The following is a 19,086-nucleotide window of genomic DNA, read 5'->3' on the forward strand; positions in this document are numbered from 1 at the left end:
TTTTAAGAGTTTTGTTCCAAATGTCAGAGGCAGAGCGCCCAGCACAACCCACATTTGGAAAAGGTGCAAGCCTCACATTTGTTCCTTGTGTTGTGGAAGAGGTTTCCAGGCCTTGTTCCCAAGTTACTGAATGATTCCAAGTTCCGGACTCCGCGATGGCTTGCTTTCCGTGTTTCCATAGCCAGGGTCAGCATCTTCCTGTGTCAGCTAGCTCTTGAGAAATGCTGCCCCCAGATTGGTGCCTGTTGCTATCTGGGTTGTGTTCTTTATTATAGAGAATGAAGTCTGTGGTTTTAGCAGACTACATTTGTGCCCAGCGTGTATTTCCCTCCTTCTCATGTTGCTCTTAACTCGCCAAGGAGCTTCTCCCCCTCCTCCAGGCAGAGCAGTTTTAGCCTAGTGGCTCAGCCAAGCCTACTTCAGAGATTGACTGGCTCTCTGGACCTTGAGCAAATTAAGCCTTTCTGAGCCTCAGGCTCATCACCATCAAGGGGATTAAAGAACCCCACCTCCTCCACAGCGTTTAGGAGTCTGTTTGTGAAGAGCTCAGCACAGTGCCTGCTCACGATGACTATCATTATATTGAACATTTACTCTTCTAATTATTGTTAATTAAGAATTATTTATGGCTTCTCTTTTCCTCCCCACTTTTTTATAACTCTGAGCTTGGCATCATTGGGTGCCTAGATTGTGTCTTTTCTGAACCATGGGTCTTTGACTGATGGGGTCCTCCTCAAAGGAGACCCTAGGAACTATTTTTGTTACAGGTTTATTGCTATGTAACTTACACCCCATACAACATAGCCACTGTAAGTGTACAGTGAGCTAATCTATAAATGCACAGAGCTGTGCGGCCATCACCATGATCAGTTTCAGAATACTTTCGTCACCCCGCAGGTCCCCTTGTGCTTACTGGTAACCAAGCCCCACCCCCACCCCCAGCTCCAGGCAGCCACTGATCTGTCTGTCTCTGGTTTTTGAGAATTTTCATATAAATGTAATATGTACTCTTTTGCGCACTGTTAAAAAATACCCAGGCCTGGGCCCTCCCTGCCTCAGACTAACTGAATCCGATCTCCTGGGCTGATAGTCTTGTTCTTTCCCTTAGCATAATGCTTTTAAGTTTCATCTATGCTATTGCATTTATTGTTTTGTTGCTGAGTAGCTGTATCATATTTTATCCATACTAATAACTATATAGTTTGATTTTCCTTCCTTCCTTCCTTCCTTCCTTCCTTCCTTCCTTCCTTCCTTCCTTCCTTCCTTCCTTCCTTCCTTCCTTCCTTCTTTCCTGCCTGCCTGCCTGCCTGCCTGCCTGCCTGCCTTTCCAATGGGCAAATGGGGAGAAAGGAGAAAGTTGGGGAAGAAGGTTCTTAAAAATATAGTAATGCACATAACCTAATTTTAGAAACACAGAGGCTATCAAGGGATGCAGGACAGGGAAAGGGAGTGAATCAGGAACGGGGTGTAGGCCGGGATCTGAAAGATACATAACAGTGGCATTAACAGTGGCTTCTCTGCTTGGGTGGGGCCATGAGTGCTTTGCGTTTTTGGTTTTTCTTTTTCTTTTGTTTGGTAACAGCTTTACTGAGATAAAGTTTACACATTATACATGACATTTCAGTATAGGATTCAGTGGTCATTCAGCATATCCATAGAGTTGTACAACCACAAACAGTTTTGGGACATTTTCATCATCTCTAATAGAAATCCCACACCCCTTTGCTAACACCCCCTGACTCCTTCCTTTCCTACCCACCAGCCCTGGGAAATCACTAATTTATTTTTGATCTATAGATTTACCTGTTCTGAGCATTTCATATAAATTGAGCCATAGAATAACTACATGGTCCTTTTGTGACTCACTTCTATGGTCATTGTGATTAGTATAATGTTTTCAAGGTTTATCCATGGTGTAGCATGTATCAGTAATTCACTTCTTTTGATTGATGAATATGCAGTGTTCTGTATTGTATACTACATTTTATCCATTCATCAGTTGATGGACACTTGGGTTCTTTTCACTTTTTGACTATTAGGAATAATGTTGCTGTGTCATCTACGTTTTGTCACTTTCCCCCTCTAACACAAGGTACTGCAGTAGAAATTAAAAACAAAACTAAGATTTGGTGGAAAAAAATAGATGTGGTTAACAAAGCACCTTCCTAAAAAGTGACCGAGGAGTGTGAGGTGTGTGTTTTTCCCCATCATGTTAGCATCTGATGCCCAGAGTAAATAGAAGTCACTGGGTATGCTCACGTCCTACTGTCAGAGAGACAGAGGTGGGGAAATAAGGAGGCCTCAAAACCCAGAAGATCAGACTGTGGATATCAGACTGTGCAGGGGTTAATTTAAGACTGGGGGTCTTGGGAGTTGCAGACCTGGGTTTGAATCCCAACTCAAGCCCCTTGATGCGGTGTGACCCTGGAAAAGTCAACTTAACATCTCTGAGCCTAGATGATAAATTGGGAGAGTGATGCTTTCCTCACTGGTTGTTGTGATAATGTAAAGTGCTTGTTATACTTTTGCCTCTCCTAAGAGCAGCCTTTGTAGAGCCATTCCCCATTCCCATTGGGTGCTCCAAATATCCATGCCTGGGCTCTTCTAGGCCTAAAGATCGGATTCAGTTAGTCTGGGGCAGGGCCCAGGCCTCGGTATTTTTAAAAAGCATCCCCAGGGAGTCTGTGTACAGGGCACATTAGGCCCTGGATTGGAAATGTTGTTACAGGTATATTGGTCAAGTTGCTTTATTTCACAAGTGGGCAGCCCTCCCATTAGGGGAGCCCTGATCCCCTAACCCAGGGCCATCAGCTTCCCCTTCCTGTGAGGGATCAGTAGGAGTTGGAAGGAGGAGGGGTTCAGTTGTTTGGAACCTGGAACATGGGGCCCTCCCTGGCCTCGGGGGAAACCCAACAGTAAGGAAAAGTGGGCAGGTACTCTGGTGTGAGAGGGAGCCTTTTTTTTTCCTGATCGATAAGCAAACAGTTCCTGGAGTTGCCCAACCTGGCAGGAGGAATGTTTCCTGGGTTGCAGGCCATGGGAATGATCAATTATTGTGTCTGTATTTAGGTAGGCGGGTTGGGTGTGTGTTTAACATGCAGCCAGAAGCTGGGACAATAAAACTCCAATTTCCTGTGGAAGCCCAGAGGGCCTCTCCATTCTCCTGGTCCTTTTTGACAAAACCAAACCAGTTTCCTCCTTATGACAGGGAAGAGGTTCCCTTCTACCTCTGCAGCAGGCCAGATGCCAACTCCCCGTTACAGTGGAGTTCCACTGCTTCCTCCGCACTTTTTAAATCTAATTAAGATGAGATTCCTTGGCAGTTAGTGTCCTCCTTGGAGAACTGAAGCCAAGCCCTTGGGTCTCAGACTTGAGCAGAGAAGCAGCCCTAGCTTCTTTCTCCGGCTGAGCCACCAGGGTCCCATCCAGGCGGGAATACTGAGATCAAGCTGGCCGAGCTTTTATCAGTGGGAGCAGGCCCATTTCTGAACTGCCCAGGAGAGGCGTGGAACGGGAAACAAAACAGTTCTTTTCTGGCCGTGCTCTCAAGAAGGCAGGGGCAGTGGGGATGCCAGGCCCCTCTAGACTGAGGGAGCAGGAGCCTTCACCCCTGTGTGGGCCCGCGTGCTAACATTCCTTTATCCCCCTAGAATGTCAGCCCCAGGAGCTCAGGGGTCAGTACCTGTTGTGTTCACACCTGGGACTTCAGTACTAGGACAGGGCCCTGCCCACAGTAGGTGAGCAGCAGGTGAGCAGTGCTTGAGGAGGCCTTTGACACCCACCCACCCACCCACCCACCCACCACTGTCACTGCCACATGGCTCGCCGCCTCATTTAGCACACAGCCAGAAGCTGGGACCATCTCTCCAAATGCCCCTTCCTGAAGCTTTTCCTAAATGTACTATATTAAATTGTACCCTCCACCCCAGCTGCTGCATAAAGCTTTGGAAACCCCTTATCTGCTTATTTTTCTCTATTAACACTTTTCAGTCTTGACACTAATGTATTTGGTAATTATCTCTTCCCCTCTGGAATGTTGTAAGCCCCAGGAGGGCAGAGACCGTGCTTTGTTCACGGCTGTATTTCCCAGGCCTTAGAATGATACCTGGCAGAGCGTGAGGGCTCAGTCAGTATTTGTTGAAGAAAGAGCTCTTGAAGCAGTCCCTCGACAGAGATGAGGATGTCTCCATTTACAGAACAGGGAAACTGACACTCAAGGGAGGTCAGCATAACTTGCCCACAGTGACACATGAAAAGCACAGCTGGGATCTGAATCCAACTTGGTTTGACCCCGTTCACACAAATGTAAAACTGTAAAAGCATTTGTACTGGCTTTTAACTAACTACACAAGTGCCCTTTCTGGCGTTTTTTCCGGCTGATTCTGATTAGCATCCATGGTGTTTGCTGTCCAATAACTAAGACAGCAGTAGCTCAAGCAGAAACATGATTGGGAAGCAAAAATACACTGCCAGACTGACCCAGACGGCGTGAGTTACCTTAAAACCAAGGGGGGGGGGGAATCAAGGGTGATGGATTGCCTCTTTATCCTGTGGGCACCCCTTCCCAGGGGCCTGGGGCTAATTTTTCCTTTACCTGCAACCTCACTCTTTTCTCTCTGCACTGACACCCTGCCCTGCTCTCCACCTCAGTCTGTTTTGATGGAAACAAGCGCAGGGGACTTTGCTCCTTGCTTCCTACCCAGGCAGCGCTCATTGTTGACATCTGTTTTCCGGGTGCAAGTTAAGTGAAGAGAGAGACCACTTGTAATTTGTTCTGGGAGGCTGGGAGAAAGAGCTCGATAAGCTTCAGGAGCGTAAACTTCCCATCCTGGGTTCCCCTGGGAGCTGCCTGTCAACAGGGGAGATTTGATGAATGCAGGCGCCTCAGGCGCACACACAGCACTCTGTGGACACACTCGAGTTGTGCTTGTGCAATCTGATATTCCAAGCTGCTTATCTTTCCAAGAAAAATGTGTGCAGTTTAAGCTGATTAGAGGGACTCTGACTTAGTAGTTTAGCTCATGTAATGCAGTGACTTAACACAGAACATTCTTGAATCTGCTTCCTCTTTCACTTGGCTTCTGACTGTCCTGATTTGGCTTTGCAACTGGATTTCCCAGGCACAGCAGAGTTCATGCAAGAAGACAGAAGGAGGGAGTGTGTGGAGGGAAAAGATCGAGACGGGAACCTTTGCTACGAGTATGCTAGCTACTCTCCACTGATTCTCTTCTTTTGGGTGAACTAACTTCCGGGTTTCCATTCAAGTAGGACCTTGGCTTGGCAAGTGGCTAATCCATACTAAGAGGATGCCTGGTGGTTAAGTCCTGATAGTGACGTCAGGCCACAGGCTCTGCCACTTCTGAGCGGTGTGGCCTGGGCAGGTCTCTTTCAGTGAGACTTCTGAGGCTGTGTCCTCATTTCTAAGTGAGGGCTGCTAAGTTCCTCCCACCCAGGGCCGCTGGCTCTCGTAAGGCTGTTAGATCCTGTTGTTGGCTATAGTTCTCAGCAGCAAATGGACGCAGACACTTAGAGACGTATCAGGGCAAAGAAAGAGTCTCCCTGGTGCAACCTGGATCTCCTGAGCATCCCCCACGTGTGGGCAAACTGGAGGCGTGATCGTCCTTTTTCCCTCCCATTTTTTTTAAACATAAAATTATGTTCTCTGCTGAGCATGGGTGTTCAATAAACCTATAATGTTTAGTAATTTCATGGGCACCCATCAAAGGAAGATGTTCCAGAATCACTCAGCGCCATCAAAGAAAATGGAACCTAGAAAGAAATTTTATAGGCGGTGGTAGCCGTGGAGGGTTATGGCTTTGGTTGGAGTTAGAGACGCCGTTCTTAACCAGCCAGAAGAAACTCTTGCCTCGCTCAGTGGTACATTTCTGTCTTCCCAGGACTCCTTTTGTCCATCAAGTTAAATTTCTTGTCATTTATCTTCATTATTTAAGCCCTTGGTTTAAGGGTACACAATGGAAGTGTGACACCCCCCCCCCCCCAGGAGCCACAGAAGGCTCACTGATCTGGCCCTCGAGGTTGTGTGTGTGACTTTCTCTTCCTGAGGCAGAGCACTCAAGTTCAAATGATCCTTGAAATAAAGCTATGTGCTGTGTTCTTTGGTGTTAGCTGTGGCAAATGTGTTCTGATGAGAAGGAAACAATCCATAATGCACGCCTTTGTACGTGGTGTGGGGAAGGCACTGCTTTCATGTAGTTGCTTCTAAGAGACTGGGGATATCCCACTAGTTACCAAATAACTCAACTGTGGTTAGCTGGCTTTGATAGCAGGCCCCCGTCCTTAAATCTCAACATCTCCCAGAAATATATAGAGGCTTTTGACTGTCTTAATCCTACCCACTCACATTCCAGCTACGGGCTGGGCGGGGGTGGGAGAAGAATCCTTAAAGCCGGACTGTTCATGGCGTGATGGCAATTCTAAGCAAAGAATGCCGCTGAGTGCTCCAGGCCTGCCCAAGGACTTCTCATGAACTTGAGTTTAATTTGTATTTGAACTTCATTCATCTCTTCCTAGGGTCCTCTGATTAAAGCCACTACTTCTGCCAAATAAGCTACAAAATGGGACGCTTGTAGGATGAATAACATGCAAATTCACAATGTGTTGCTTTTAAAAAAATCATTCTTATTTTTGTTGTTTTAAAAAGTAATTCACTGTCATTGTAATACACAATACAATGTAACGATATATAAGGAAAATATGTTTAACAAAAAACTGCTCCTACCCTTATGCCAACTGCTCTTCTTTCCATCTTCCCCCCACCTTCACCCAAATTGCTGTTAACCTGGTGTGTAGAATTGTATACTATTCTGGAATGTCTTTTTCTGGTTGTTTTTCCTTTAAGTATTCCTTTCTATTATTGTTGGAAAACATATCCCTGTTTGGCATATGGGAACAGTGGTGAAGAGTGCTCACTTTGGGGCTAGTTGGCTCAGCCCCTCCAGTCACCAGTGTGTAATTTAGGGCAAACAAAATGGGGGTCGTGATGCCTACCCCAGAAAGTGGGGAAGTGGGGGGGGAATTAAATCAGAAAACTGGACATAAGGGGCACAGTGCAAGGTTCTGGCTTGTGGAGAGAGGCATGAGGAAGGGCGGGTAGGAGTATGGACTCTGACTGCTTGGGTTCCAATCTCAGCTCTGCTACTTACTAGCTGCCTCAATTTCCCCATCTGTAAAAAGGGGACACTAATAGTTCCAACCTCATAGAGTTCTGGGATTAAATATTTGTCAAGTGCTTAGGATAGAGCCAGACACATAATGTTTTATACATGTTTAAAAGATTAAGAAAACAGTCAATAAGAGGTAGTTGGAGCTATTAGTTGAGGTTGTAGTTTTTGCTGGTATTGATAATATTGTGGTGAAAAGATTTTCCCATTTAGAGAAGACCCCTGGGTTCTGGGCTCTTGTCGTTGGGATTTGGTTTCTAAACCAAGGAGCCAAATAACAGATTTAGGAAAGGAGGAGGATGTGCTGACCTAAAGAATACTTAGTCCCTTGCTGGCTTTATATTTTTGTTGAACTTTGTATTGTGGCCATGTTCAAATCTACCCCATCCTCATGTACCAATCAATCGTCTGGTTTCAACAGTTTGCCATTCTTGTATACTCTCCCACATGCTGGCGATCCATTCACTGTGGCCTCAAGACACTGGCCAGCCTTTGCCAGGGGTGAAGCAAGCTTCCCAGAACCTTCCCGGAACTGGAGATCCCCCCAGTTTTTCCTATGATTTCTGGTTCCTCAGCCCAGTGGATAAGGTTGCCTGGAAATATGATGGTTCTTAATGAGCACTTCGAAATTCCGATTGGGGCTGCCTGTCCATCACACTTCTTCTGTCACTTCTCAAGGGGACTTAGCCCCCATTAAGATGAGATTCCCCAAAGCAGGTTAAATACCTTGCATCAAGTTATGTGCAAAGGCATTTTCATATTTTCAGGCCACCACCCTTGGCAAGTCCAGTCACGTTTGTCATTGCCCCGGTTTGGGCCGGCTGGGGAAAAGAATTCAGTGCGATCAACGAGGACAGCTCTTGTTCCCTGCTTATGTGACAAGCCCCCACACAGTCCAGTTGCCACATTACTTCTGCTGGGGTGAGCTGGGGAAGGGTTATTTGAAAAACATCTTGTTTTGCTAGTTTAGAAAGAAATTCCCACTTGAGACCTAACGGGCAGTATCTGCCCATCTTTTACAGACTTTGCATTTCTTCTTGCTTCTGTTGTCATTTTATGGTTCATCTGTTCATTTAGCAAATACTTGTCTTCTAGCTCGTTCTCCCAAATGCAGAAAAATAACAATCTCCTTTGATTTGTATTGTTCTTTTGCTTTCAAACTGTGATCCACATTTACTGTCATGGTTAATCGTCACAAAACCCTAAACAGGTAGGTTTGATCAGTGGTGGTATTCTTCATTTCCAGTAGAGAAAACTGAGACCCAGAGAGGTTAAGCATTTTGCTTAAGGCGTCTCAGCAAGAACATGGCAGAATCTGGGTTTATAATCCAGTCACAGACTCAAATCAGCCCTTTCTTCTTGTCGCCCTCTTCCTGTCATTTGTTATAATCTTCCATTGATCACCCTGCATCTACCCCCTCAAATTTGGGAAATGAGTTGTAGAACCTGCCTGAAAAGTGAGGGTAGGGGTGGGGGCATGGTTTTGATTTCTTTATAAACTGGGAGGGAGAGTTGGTTGGGTGAGTGATTAGTCAAAGGACCCAGCTCCCTTCCTGTGAAATAACTCTTCTTGGTTTGGCTGCTCAGTTTATTTGTCAGGTAGCATACTCCCAGCTAGTAAGTGAGGTGGCCTCAGATTTCTACCATCCCTGATTCTAGCTAGGAGGTAAAGGTATCCTATAAAAGTAGCCAAGGCCCCAAGAAGTTCTCCCCAGAGGGAGTGACAACCATGAGACTAAATAACTCATGTTGAGAATTAGTCCCAGCTCTTCTGTTCAGTAGTTATAAGATATCAGGGAAATTTCTTAACCTCCTGAGTCTCAATTTCTTCATCTTCAGAATGGGTATGCCTGTTGCTTACCCTCTTGCCTTCAACTATCATCTTACTTTCTCTAGCAAGGGTGGAGCTGTTGGCTTCAGAAACATTTGCAAGGGTGGCACCTGGTGGAAGAAATGAAAACTGCAGCCCATGGATGGCTTTAGGGCTTTCTGGCAGAGACCTGATCCTCATGAACGGAGAGGTGTCTAGCTGTGTAAAATAGGCACAAGAGCAGGCATTTTCATAAAAGATCACTTGGGAAACATAGAAATTCCATTGGAGGAATGAGGGGCAATTATTTGAAAGGGAGGAAAACAGGCTAACTTGAGAGTTTCCCAGAATGAACTGTTTTATGTATTGTTCCCTCTGCCGGTAAGGCTCTTGAGCCAGGCTGACTCCTTCAGGTCTCAGCTCAGACACCTCCCCCTCAGAGAGGTCTGTCTTCACCAACCAATATAAATTACACCTTCCCCAAACTTCCCTCCCCCGCTGGCAGTCTTGTATTACCCTCTTTAATTCCTCTGTCTCCACTAACATTTATCAATCACTGTCTGCAGTTTTTGATTTGGGTGTTTGTCCATCTGTCCCACAGCAGTGTAAGCTCAGTGAGAGCAGTTGTCTTGCCTACCTTGTTCAGTTTGTCCTTAGAACACAGCAGGGTTTCTGTAGCTTGGTGGGAACCTGTTGAATGAGTCCTTTGGGACTCAGATGTTCCACGTAGACACTTTTCATCACAGCTTCTCCAGCTTTGGGTATTCATACTTTTTTAACTTTTAATACTTGAATAACTATAAAGTATTTAAAAAATAGTTTTGTCTTTATGCCATTGCTCATAAGTTCCCCCACCCAAGTAGTTTTGCTCTGCCTTTTGCATTTGTCTTGCCTCCCTGTATGATCTGGTTGAAGACTTTCCTAGGAAACCTTCATTATCTCCCCTAACTGGCAGTAGTCAGGTTTTCCTCAGTGCCTCACGAGGCAAGCAAGCAGGCACTACCTCTCTGTGTCTCAGATAATAAGCATATAATCACACTAAGTAACTACCTGCAGTTAAAATCTTTTGTGGAATACTCACAAGGGCTGAATAAATGATTAACCAGAGCTCCATGTGTTTTTAAATTTTTATTTAACAAACTTTAATACAGTATTTGTTATGTGCCAGGCACTGTTCTATGTATCTTAAAACAACCGTAGTAGATAGTTGCTATTGTTGCCTTCTTTCAACAAATGGGTAGACTGAGAGATTAAATAACTTACCCAAGGTCGCAGAGCTAATAAGCAGAGCTGGGACTTGAACCTAGGGAGTCTCGTCCAGGGTCCATACTCTTAACCATTATATGACGTCATGCTGGCTCTTTCTTGTTATCTACCACTGTGTATTGAAATGTAGCCCATCCATAGCATGACATTGTACCTTGGTCTCTAACTTTTGGACTCAATAGGTATTCCGTCTCAGTTATTTTAGGAGTCCATTTTCATATTGTCAAGAGCCATCTGAAAAGGAGAGGCCCCTTTTTGTTGTTATTGAAAAGGAGAAGTTACTTTCTAGACAGGTTACTGTTTTCACTTTACAGGTAGAGGGGAAAAACTCAAAGCACAATTAACAGTTGCCCTATAATTGTGAAGAACATAATGATAAATCAACTACTTTTATATCTTTGCTGTTCTGTCACCAGACTATGGTTTGTTTTGCTTGTGCCTGTTTTGTGTGAGTCAGGTTTTTCGTGGGAGAGCCCAGTTTGCATTTTAGAGAAGGAATGTTCTTGTTTTAAATCTGCCCACTTTCCTAATAATTGTGATTTATGCCCTGCAGTGAGTTTTGAAGGATGCACTGGTCAACCAAGGACAATCTATGTTTCCGACGACACCAAATTCAAAGTGAGCACAGATGGTGTGCTTACAGTCAAACGGCCTGTACAACTTCATAATCCAGAGATCAGTTTTCTTGTTCACGCCTGGGACTCCACCCGCAGGAAGCTTTCCACCAAAGTGACGCTGAAGGCAGCCGCGCCCAAACACCACCATCGCCACCATCATCATCATGTATGTTGCAGTGTTTCTGGGAAGTTCACTAATATTTTAGTCTGTTTCTAATCCAGGTTTCTTTACTTGGCACCATTCACATTTGGGGCTGGATAATTTTTTGTTGTGGGGCTGTCCTGTGTACTATGTGAAGTTTAGCAGTATTCCTGGTCTTAACCTACTAGATGCTAGTAATCTAGTCTCCCAATCGTGACAACCAAAAATGTCTCCAGATGCTGCCAAATGTCTCCAGAATAACCCGCAGCTGGCAACCATTTGTCTAACTAAACTAATTCTTGCTGGGAATGTTTTGTTGGGTGGAGAGGGAGCAGGTGGAATGATGGCAAGACATTACCTTTATTTCTGTGGCTAGTATAGAATAGTGGGTAAGGACATGGATTCTGTCTGGGATTGAATTCCAGTCCTGCCATTTACTGCCTGAGTAACCTTGGGGGAGTGATTTAATCTGCCTATGCTTGAATTTCCTTATCTGTAAAATGGATATAATAATGACTGCATGAATTGATGCATGTGAAATGTTAGAACTATGCTAGGCCTATAATAAATACTGTTAACTGTTCTTATTCTCTTCCTAGAAGAAGAATGAACAAGAGGTCAATTATCTGATCATTTTGTTCTTTGTGTTTCTAGTGGAGAGGGTCTTGGCAAAGAAGGGGAAGAATCAGTGGGAAGCTTTTGCCCCATTGAACTGTAATCTTCATACGATCCTTCCCCCTAATATTTGCATTGCCTGACCCTTGGTCTGGCACGTACAAGGAGGCCAGGCAATATTCAATGGACAAATGGATGGACTGGCCATGAATGGAAGGATGTGTGTCTGCCCAGGTTCTTGGCAAGAATGTCTCTGGGAATTGTTACCCAAAGCCAAATGCCTTTGCCAGTTTCTAAACTGCTCCCATGGTGGTTCCTTCCAAAATGTCTCTCTGGTGAGCCATTCTAGTTGCACCCTGTTGGTGCTTTGGAAGTGTGGAGTGGGTCCTAAGTGGCACGGCTTTCAAGCTGGTTCCTGTTTTCCTCCCCGAAGACTCCTGAGATTCTGGGAACTTACTACCTGATAGATTGAATTTTTCTCCCTGGTATAATTGGACAGACCAGGACAATGAGGAACTTAGTAGAACTATATTAACACAGCTCCCTGTCTCAAGTCTCCAACTGACTCTGTCATTCATATAAGTCGGCATGGTGACTTCTTGCTGGGCAGCTATGCATGGAAGCCTCATAGCCAAAGATAGTTTTGAGCTTGCTTTTTCAACTTTCCCCTCCCACCTTTGCCTTTCCTTCTATGTCTGCTAAATTGTGATTAGGTTCAAATACATATTATAGAAAACTACACATTACAGTGGTTTATGCAAAATACAGTATTCCTCTGTCAAGGAAATCCAAGATTAAGTTGTGGTCAGTATGGAGTCCCCACAATCTTCAGGAGCCCAGGTCCCTCCTTTCCTTTCTGTTCTGTTAGCCTCAGCGCATAGTTTCAATCCTCAGGGATACCTCTTGATCCAAGATGGTTGTTAGAGAGCCAGTAATCACATCTACTTTCTAGGTGATAAGGAGAAAGGGACGAAGCACAAAAGTGTATCACTTAGTTGTCTGGCCGCCTTTGTAGAATTCTCAAGCAACACTTCTGCTTACATCTTATTAGCTAGAACATGCCTCACGGTCACTCCTAGCTGCAGTTGTAATATAGGAAATATAGGCTTTTACTTGGGCACATTGCTGAATACAAAATTTTTATATATATATATATCGGGGGTGCCAAAAAAATGTATACAAGTGGACATTTTGGTCAGCGTTGCTCAAGCAATAGGTCACCGTAATCAGAAGTGCCTGGACGCTGATAGTAACCACTTTGAGCACCTCTTGTAATTGCAGAAGTCAAATGGGACTTGTATTCATCTTTTGTTATTGGTACATATTGAGTATTACAATTTTAATACAATTTTCCTTTCTTAAAATGTGTATACATATGTATATACAATGTATATACATATATATGTATTACATATGTCTATGTAATATGCACACACACACACAGGGTGCTATATATAATATATATATATATATATATATATATATATATATATATATATATGGGAGAGAGGAAAGATATTTGTTTTGTTTTTAAATAAGAAAAGAAGAATGTTTATTGAGTAACAAGTGACAACTCTGCCACAGCTGATTTGAGGTTCACTTTGCTTTATATCTAGTTCAAGGGATCCTCGTGGAGCCAGGTGACCCTACATTAGGGGTGACAATCTTACCTCCCTTTTAATTCATATAAGAATAGGTCTTATATGTATATCAAAACATCAGGTTGTACACCTTAAATGTATACAATTTTTATTTGTCAATTACACCCCAATAAAGCTGGGGAAAAAAGAACAGATCTAACTTTCCAGTTCTTTCTTTGATTTTGTTTGTGTGGGTTTTCTGAGTCTGGTGTATCCTTTTTTTCTGAGGGATGGTTCCATGTTCAGTATGATTAAGCACAGTTCCCTTTAATTTCACACATGAAGATATTAATGTTATGTTTTGCCAGCACATTGTTCATCATTCTTTACTATCATTCCCTGAAAAGATTCTGCAATCCTGATGTTAGCTAGGCACCTTCTTTGTCTTCCTCTTCAGTGGGGCACATGAATCTATATTCGCTCATCAGTGCCTGTTTGCCATCGTGGCTGTGCAAGGCAGTTGTTTTCAGGCTTAGGTTATGGTGCTGGCAGTCAGTTTAATATTTGTTCCTTTGCCGGGACAGACAAGTTAAGTAATCTGCCCAGCAGATGAGGTGCCATGGTGACGATTCAAGATCAGAGCCTGCATTGGCCCAGGCAGGACTGCTTCTCTAAGAGATTCAATGTGAGGTTGCAGAGGATGAGTGAGTGTGTGTGTGTGTGTGTGTGTGTGTGTGTGAGAGAGAGAGAGAGAGAGAGAGAGAGAGAGAGAGAGAGAGAGAGAAAGAGAGAGAGAGAGACAGACAGACAGACAGACACGGGCTGTGTGCGTGACCATGGTGCAGGATTGGGAAGGATTTTGTGATATCTGGTCACGTTTCGTGTCTATCTTAATGCATTTTGAGTCAAATTTTAAAAGCCAGGAACTCGGGCTTCAATCACACTTGGCTGGCATATCGTGATCAGTGACTGTGTAGAGGGTAGGAGATGAAATTGTCCTCTGGCACCTTTACTGTGCTACCACTAATCACTTTAAAACACTTAAACAATTTGAAAGATCTTTTCCTTCCATCTTAAAATATTTTATTTCCCTGTGTGTGCATAATGCTATCATCACACATGAAAACTGTTTAATACAAGTCTCAAATGGCGTTTTTGGTTCCCATCCCAATAGCTCCTGTTAGAACAAATGGAAACCATATAGGTATAATGACACCATGAGATTAAGGGATTTGTATTGATCACAAAGTATCTCTTAGTCCCAGTTCCTAAAATTTACTCATTTTGGCTAATCATTCCACTTTGGGGACCTATAACCCTAGGAAAAACATAAAAGAAAATTAAAATACCTGAATGTCCATTGTTGAATAAGCCCTGATAGGAAATCATTGGAGTATAATGTTCTATTAAAAATGACAAGTGTAATATGTAGGCTTGAAATAACTTGCAAAGTAATATCAAACCCACAAACCTATAATGTATGTATAATGCTTTCTTGAACTCTGGACACTAAGAAGGATCAAAAGAGAACACCTTTATTAGATGGCAGAGGGGTTTGTTGGGTATGGTTTTGGCTGTTAATTTTGTTATTAAGTTAAAACTGTATACTGCCCTCAGAAGCTAGAGATGCTGACTGGATAGGTTGGACTTTTCAGCCTGTGTTCTCTCTCCTGAATTATTTTATTTTGTTCTTCATCTCCTCTCCCTTCAGGACTCTTTCCCTGGAACCCAGACGGAAGTGCTCACATTTCCCGACTCCCACCATGGTCTCAGAAGACAGAAGAGAGACTGGGTTATTCCTCCTATCAGCTGCCCAGAAAATGAAAAAGGCCCATTTCCTAAAAATCTGGTTCAGGTAGAGAAGGATATTCTCTATTTCTTAAGAAGGAATTTGGCAGAGAAGGACCAAGGAGAGAAAGGGGAAAGATCCAGTGAAAGGATCCTTCCTTGCTAATTCTGTTTCTTTCTATTTTGTCTTCAGATCAAATCTAACAGGGACAAAGAAACACAGGTTTTCTACAGCATCACTGGCCAAGGAGCTGACACACCCCCTGTTGGTGTCTTTATTATTGAAAGAGAAACAGGATGGCTAAAGGTGACGGAACCTCTGGATAGAGAAGCAATTGCCAAGTACATTGTGAGTATGTCTTAGAAGGTTATTGATGTTAAGGTCCCATGCTTCCAAAATTTTTTGGTCAACCCATATTGGATCCCTAGGTCTGATGATCTGGACATATAAAGAACTTAATTTGACACCTCTTGGCCTGTTAATAAGGATAATTGATAGAAGAACCTGGAAAAATAGGGGGTTGTTAAATTTTCCCTCGTTAGGAATAAAGAAAGACAAGTCCTTATGCATCGTGCATAAGTCTAGACCCAAGATATCATCCTGTTCTTGGGCTAAAAATACCTGAGCCAGAGGAAGAGGCCAGTGACGATGTAGGGGAGCAAAATCCATTTCTGGGCCTTGGCAGCAGTGTGAGCTTAGGGAATTGGGGAGGCAATACATTGATGCCAAATGCAGGAAAATCTGGGGAAGACACGACTGGAGCGGCCAGAGCAAATTTTACCCTGCTTGGAATAAGTCGAGTGTTTTTGGCTTCCGCCTTTAGCTCCCACGCCTGGCTCCCCAGCCCTGTGTGGGGAATGGAAACTCTGAGCTGGTGGGTATGTTCTCCAGCCCATGGGTCTTCACATGTCATGATCTCAATCCGTGTCATGACCTCATTGAGGCAGTAGCATGTGTGTGAGAAGAGGTCTCTGCTCTGAGTGTCCATATACTTGAGCATCAGAGAGTGAGAAAGGTCGGGGGAGCCAGGTGAAGCCCACTCTGCTCTGGTCAGACCACTTCTCCCACCTCTTCTTCCTCACGGCCCACGTAACCCTCACTTGGCTCTTGTAGCTCTACTCTCATGCTGTGTCTTCGAATGGGAATGCAATTGAGGACCCGATGGAGATTGTTATCACAGTGACAGATCAGAATGACAACAAGCCGGTGTTCACCCAGGAGGTCTTTGAGGGATCTGTCCCGGAAGGTGCTCTTCCAGGTATGTCCAAAGACCAGGAGCTGAATACCCAGAAAGACACTTAGATTCTTTGGACCTCGAAGTGTTGGGGTTGGCGTTTTGGGTCAGGCTCTTCATGTGGACAGAACTTCTTTGGATGCTTGTGTGGGGTGTGTGTGTGTGCGCATTGTGCATGTGTAACACCCCACCTGCAAAAACATGTATACAATAGGAACAATTTAAAAACAACCTTCCCCTATAGTCAATAATGTTGTAAAGATCATGTAAGGTGCCACATGGGCACTAGACTTATCAGGGGGATCACTTCATAGACTGTAGATGCCTGACCACTGTGCTGTACGCGTGAAGCTGAAGTAGAATTATATTGAATGTCAACTATAATTAAATATATACATATATTTATATATACTCACATATAAATATATATATATAGTCACGGGATGTAAATAAAGTACAGCATAGGGAATATAGTCAGCGTAGGTACTGTAATAGCTATGTATGATGTCAGATGGGGTAGTAGACTTGGGGGGGGTCATTACTTTGTGAGAGGTGTAAATGTCTAATCATTATGTTGTTTTGTACACCTGAAACTAATATAAAAAATAATAAAATTTAAAAAAATAAAGTAATAGAAGAAAACAGCAATCAACCCTCTGCGATTAGTAAACAGATCCTTGCCCGTAGTTTAAGCCCCTCATACAATCCTTTCTGATCACATTTTTTTCTCTTCCCCATAGAGATAGGTGCTGCCCTGAACTTTGTGGTAATCATTCCCTTGTTTTCATTTATCTTTCACAGTGTGTGTATTTATCCCTACATAATATCTTGTTAGTTTTGCCTACTTTTCTACATCGTGACAAACTGTTTTCCAAGGTGGTCAAACCAATTTATACTCCCACCAGCAATGTATTATATATATCCTGGAATTGTTAGACTTTATCTTTGGCCAATGTGTAATTATATCTCAATACAATTTAAAATTGCATTTCTCTTGATTGTTAATGGTCTAAGCTTCTTACCATATGTTTGCTGGCCGTTTGGGTTTCTTCTTTACGACTTGTCTATTCAAGTCTTTTGACCTTTTTATCTGTTGGGCTATTTGTCCTTTTCCTATAAACTCTAAGAGTTATTTAGATGTTCTGGGAGCTAGTACTTTGTCGTCACATATGTTATAAAATATTTTTTTCTACCTTGAAGGCAGTGATCTCAAATAACCCATTCTCTCAGGTGAAATTGTGACTGAGAAGCCAATTGTGGAAATCTCTGGGATTTTTCCTATTTTTCAGAGTATTCACTCAGTATAAGAGACACAGCAAAATGTTTCAGTTTAAGGTTATTTATTCCCCATATTCCCCATATCTCCCCTCCCCCCCAATACCTGGAAAAGCTGAATTCTTGGAATACCACTCCTTTGGTGGAAGGCTTTCTTCTTCCTGTAGCACTTTGGTAAGAAATTTGGAAATTCGCAACCATAGGAGCTGTGACTTGACATTGTCCCCAGGGCCTCGCCTTTAACACTCTGGGCAGAGTTGAGCTGAGCAGTATGACCAGACCCTGAAGTCCAGCTTGACTGAAACTTCCTCTCCTTCGATGCTTCCAGGAACCTCTGTGATGCAGGTCACAGCCACAGACGCGGATGACGAAGTGAACACCTACAATGCAGCCATTGTTTATAAGATCCTTTCCCAAGAGCCTCCGGAGCCTGATAAGGAAATGTTCATTATCAACCCGGACACAGGAGTCATCAGCGTGCTCACCACTGGGCTGGACCGTGAGGTCAGGGGGAAAGACACCCAGAGGGTGCTGCGGGCAAACCCCTGTTAGCTAAATTCACGGACAGTGCAAAACTCTGCTGGGGCCAGTTACCACTTGTCTGGTGATTGTCTGGGCTTTGCATCGAAACATCTGTCCGAAGGCTTTGTGCCAAGTGGGCAGGCATGTTTCTGTGCTATGGGCGGGGCGGGGCCTTATGTAGCTGCTGGTCTTAACCTGGGTGTGTCTGCCCTCTCTGCAGAGTGTTGCCATGTATACCCTGGTGGTTCAAGCTGCTGACCTTCAAGGTTTGGGCTTAACCACGACTGCAGAAGCTGTGATCACCATCACCGACATCAACGACAACCCTCCCATTTTCAACCCGACCACGGTAATTCTGCACCTCCGTAAGGTCCTCTGTTGCTTCACAACTGCTCATGGCTGAAGCCTTTGCAAATTTTCCCCAGACTAGTGAACTTTAAGAAGCAAGCAGATTTGGGTGGCAGTTGTCTCTTTCTGGAGCCTTCTGGCAAAATGTTGTGAAGTTGCAGAAAACCTCCTACTGAACCCCTGTCTCCCTGTATTGTGCATCTTGGTAGCAAATCTTATCAGGGCCTATTTATTCATTAAAAAAACATGTCCTGAGTTGATGCCAAGCACTGTGTTAGACGCCGGAGATATTAGCACAAACAAGGCAGAGAAACATGCTGTTTTCATGGAGTTTATAGTCTAGTTAAGGAGATGTTAAACAACTTGTACAAATTCTGGTGTGCAATTATATTAAATGCAGCCCAGGAGAAGGGACTAAGAGCCACATAGAAGAACCTTAGCCTTACCGTATTAGTTAGAAATAATCAGTTCTCTGGTTAGTAATAGAGACTAGACTCTTGGGGTTTTAACAAATAGGGTTGACTTTTTCTCTGTGTCACAAAAAGCCCAGAGGTGGGGTTGTCCACTCTGTCATTAGAGACCAAGCCTCCTCTGTCTTGCTGTCCCACCATCCTTGGCGCATGCCTTCTGTCCTCAGTGTCATCTTGTGGCCCAAGATGGCTGCTGGAGCTCCAGCCATATCTGTAGTTCCTTCAGGAAGGAGGCAA

At 43.9% G+C, this 19,086-nt stretch overlaps 1 protein-coding gene across 1 annotated transcript in view; it reads left to right on the forward strand.

Annotated features, from left to right (window-relative positions):
- Nucleotides 1-19,086, forward strand: part of CDH1 (cadherin 1) — a 70,525-nt gene that overhangs the window by 34,603 nt on the left and 16,836 nt on the right. Inside the window, exons 3-8 of the mRNA XM_033128028.1 lie at nt 10,811-11,040; nt 14,923-15,066; nt 15,193-15,348; nt 16,114-16,258; nt 17,838-18,013; nt 18,252-18,380. Of these exons, the coding sequence (XP_032983919.1) occupies nt 10,811-11,040; nt 14,923-15,066; nt 15,193-15,348; nt 16,114-16,258; nt 17,838-18,013; nt 18,252-18,380 (980 nt within the window). The remainder of the gene's footprint in view (nt 1-10,810; nt 11,041-14,922; nt 15,067-15,192; nt 15,349-16,113; nt 16,259-17,837; nt 18,014-18,251; nt 18,381-19,086) is intronic.

Source organism: Rhinolophus ferrumequinum, chromosome 15 (genome assembly GCF_004115265.2).
Source record: "Rhinolophus ferrumequinum isolate MPI-CBG mRhiFer1 chromosome 15, mRhiFer1_v1.p, whole genome shotgun sequence".
NCBI lineage: Eukaryota > Metazoa > Chordata > Mammalia > Chiroptera > Rhinolophidae > Rhinolophus > Rhinolophus ferrumequinum.